Source organism: Sinocyclocheilus rhinocerous, unplaced genomic scaffold (assembly GCF_001515625.1).
Source record: "Sinocyclocheilus rhinocerous isolate Xijiao unplaced genomic scaffold, SAMN03320098_v1.1 scaffold1677, whole genome shotgun sequence".
NCBI classification, from domain to species: domain Eukaryota; kingdom Metazoa; phylum Chordata; class Actinopteri; order Cypriniformes; family Cyprinidae; genus Sinocyclocheilus; species Sinocyclocheilus rhinocerous.
The window spans coordinates 148,964-151,627 of record NW_015646345.1 but is presented as its reverse complement, the minus strand read 5'-3'; the positions used below and the strand labels follow the sequence as shown (position 1 = coordinate 151,627).

Here is a 2,664-nt window from a genome sequence, read left to right as displayed (position 1 = left end):
TACTTTTTATGGAAAGTAATGCATTACGTTTTACGTTACATTTGTGTTACTTTTGCTCATCTGGGCTGGGCCTGCTTGTTTATTTTTTATACATATTTTGGCAAATGTAAAAGCCCTTTCACACCAAAAGTGAAATGAATAAAAAGCTCAAAAAAAAAAAAAACAACTTTCAGTTGTGCCACCATTCTGGATTGCATGTAGAATAGGACGCAAGAGAAGAAAGTTCAAATCTTTCTTCGCAATCACAAAAAAAAAATGTATACACAAATGCGACATTTTTGCTTAATTGTATAGTTGAATTGGATCATTGAAGGACAGTGTCACGAACTACCTGTTTTGATTTTGTTTTCATTTGTTTCTATCGATTACCTGTTTTCCTTTGTTCCAGTTCCCCGTTCCTTGTTTGTTACTATGGTTTCTGATTAACTAGTCATCACCTGTTCATCATTTGAGTTCTATCATCCTGTGTATTTAAGTTCCTCCTGTTCGTTCAGTTGGTTTCTGGTATTGTTTGTGTGTAGGCACGCTGTTATGTTGCCTTCTCGTATTTGGATTACCTGAGTTTGTTTTATTAAAGAACCTTTTGTTTGTAGAAACCTATTTGAACCTTTTTCATCATCTTCCTCTGAACCTGTTCGTGACAGTCAGCAGCAAAGACATTGGTTAATAAAATGGGATTAAATACATAAAGGATTTTTGTTTTGTTTTACTGCAGGTTTGCGTCATATTCTGAGTTTGCTTTTTTACTTTTTATTCATTTTGAGGAATACTGAATCTGTTTTTATGCAAATGAGATGAGTAAATGCATGTTGACATTTATGGCGCTTTTCCACTGGCTCGGCTCGGTTTGCGTTTCCACTGCAGTTCAGTACCGCTTTAGAGTGGGCGGGATTATTCACATGTCGTTATAGTTGCGCCGCCTCTACTGCCGCGATTTCAAAAAAAAAAAAATTCATTCCGCGTCGCCCCATCAAGCTCTTGCTGGATCCGCTCCTCTGCTATCAACGAGTGGAACGTCTGTATTTCCTCAACAGACAGCGAAACAGCCATTTTTTGGTTGTTAAAAAAGGTGCGCTCGTTCAAAACGGTTGCGTTCGATCCTTCGCTGGCTGTGCTGATTTAAATCTAGCAGTTCTTTTGTGTTTGTGTCGCAAGTTCAGTGACGCAGGAAGTGACAATTCTCTCCGGCCAATCAGTGATCAGCAGAGTGTACACGTCACGTTTTGGTAACGGTACGGTTCACTTGGAACCTCAACCGAGGTGGTTCTAAAAAAAGTACCAGGTACCAGGTACTGTACCCAGTGGAAAAACCCCCAAAAGTTAACCGTACCGAGCTGTGCCGTACCATGCAGTGGAAAAGCGCCATTAGTCTGTAACTACAGTAACTGATTTCTCTCAACATGGGAACAGGAAAGTTGTCTGTCAGAAAATGGGAATACTATAGTAACTGGTGTTACTTATTTGAAAAAGTAACTCAGATATTTGGAACTGTCTTCCAAAACCTAGTAATCTGCCTACCTGGACAGCATTTCTAGACCTCATTTGTAGTAATCAAATTGTTTTTAGTATTTAAAATCTGTGATATCTCTCTGTTTTGGTTCCTCTAGCTGGAGCAGCTGCAGTGTGAGCTGTCTCGTGTGTTGAGAGAGCGAGACACATACAAAGCCCGTTACGAGAAGCTCATCAGTTCAAACGAGACTCGGCCTTCCCATCCCAACACCTCGCCTTCTCCTACTCCTCCGGATTACTTTCTGTGACAAAATGAACATTGTACAGAAGAGAACTGAAGGAGAGCTGATTTTTGTGATGGGTGAACGTAATTCAAAAGAGCTGTGGCTACAACTCAACTTAAAATAAGTTATTTACCAAAGCGGGTTGATTGTGAGGTGGACCTGGATTGTGACATAATGTCGTGCTACTGCTGATGGGATTATGTTTTTGCCCATTGTGAGCTTGTATAGCACCAACATGATTTCATTAGCATTCATAGGTATTCATACCTAAAGGGGTTCTTTTAACACATTTATGTACATTTAGATAGACACTGAAATGTACAGAATCAAATTAATGAAACATAAAGCATTTTACATATGTATAATGAATTATTTGAGGACCATAGAATATTGAATTAAAGGAATGAGTAGGTGAATTTGATTGTTTTTATAATAAATAAGATTTATTAAATATGTTGACTATTTATTTATTTAACATGTTTACAGTTTTTGAAATTATAATGGTTTCATTCTGTTCTGTATGAATCAATAAATAAGTAGCATTTTATACTTCTTTATCTTTGATGATTCAGCCATGGAAAGCCTGCATATTACTTAATATGACACTGAAGTCAATGAAAGTTTATGGAAGTCAATGGGTACCGTCAACTGTTTGGTTACCCACATTCTTAAAAATATCTTCTTTTGTGTTCAGAAGAAGAGAGAAATTCATACAGGTTTAAAACAACTTCATGGCGAGTAAATGATGACAGAATTTCCATTTTTGGGTGAACTATCCCTTTAAGAGTTAGGATTACTTTTATTAGGCCCATACAGATTTCGTTTATGAATGCATTTGACATGAAAAGGGGATTTTCCATCATTTACCGGTATGTAAAAGTCACACTCAGTTGCTAGAGAATGCATCAAAGTATAAAACTTTAAAGTTTGA

General features: G+C 37.2%; 1 protein-coding gene across 2 annotated transcripts in view; it reads left to right on the top strand.

Annotated features, from left to right (window-relative positions):
* The window catches only part of LOC107707327 (transcription factor MafA-like), a 13,399-nt gene extending 11,164 nt beyond the window's left edge, over nt 1-2,235 (top strand). For both annotated transcript variants that reach the window (XM_016511318.1, XM_016511317.1), the window contains exon 5: nt 1,608-2,235. In XM_016511318.1, coding sequence (XP_016366804.1) covers nt 1,608-1,757 — 150 coding nt within the window. In that variant the 3' untranslated portion in view covers nt 1,758-2,235. The remainder of the gene's footprint in view (nt 1-1,607) is intronic.
* Nucleotides 2,236-2,664: the final 429 nt, after the last annotated feature.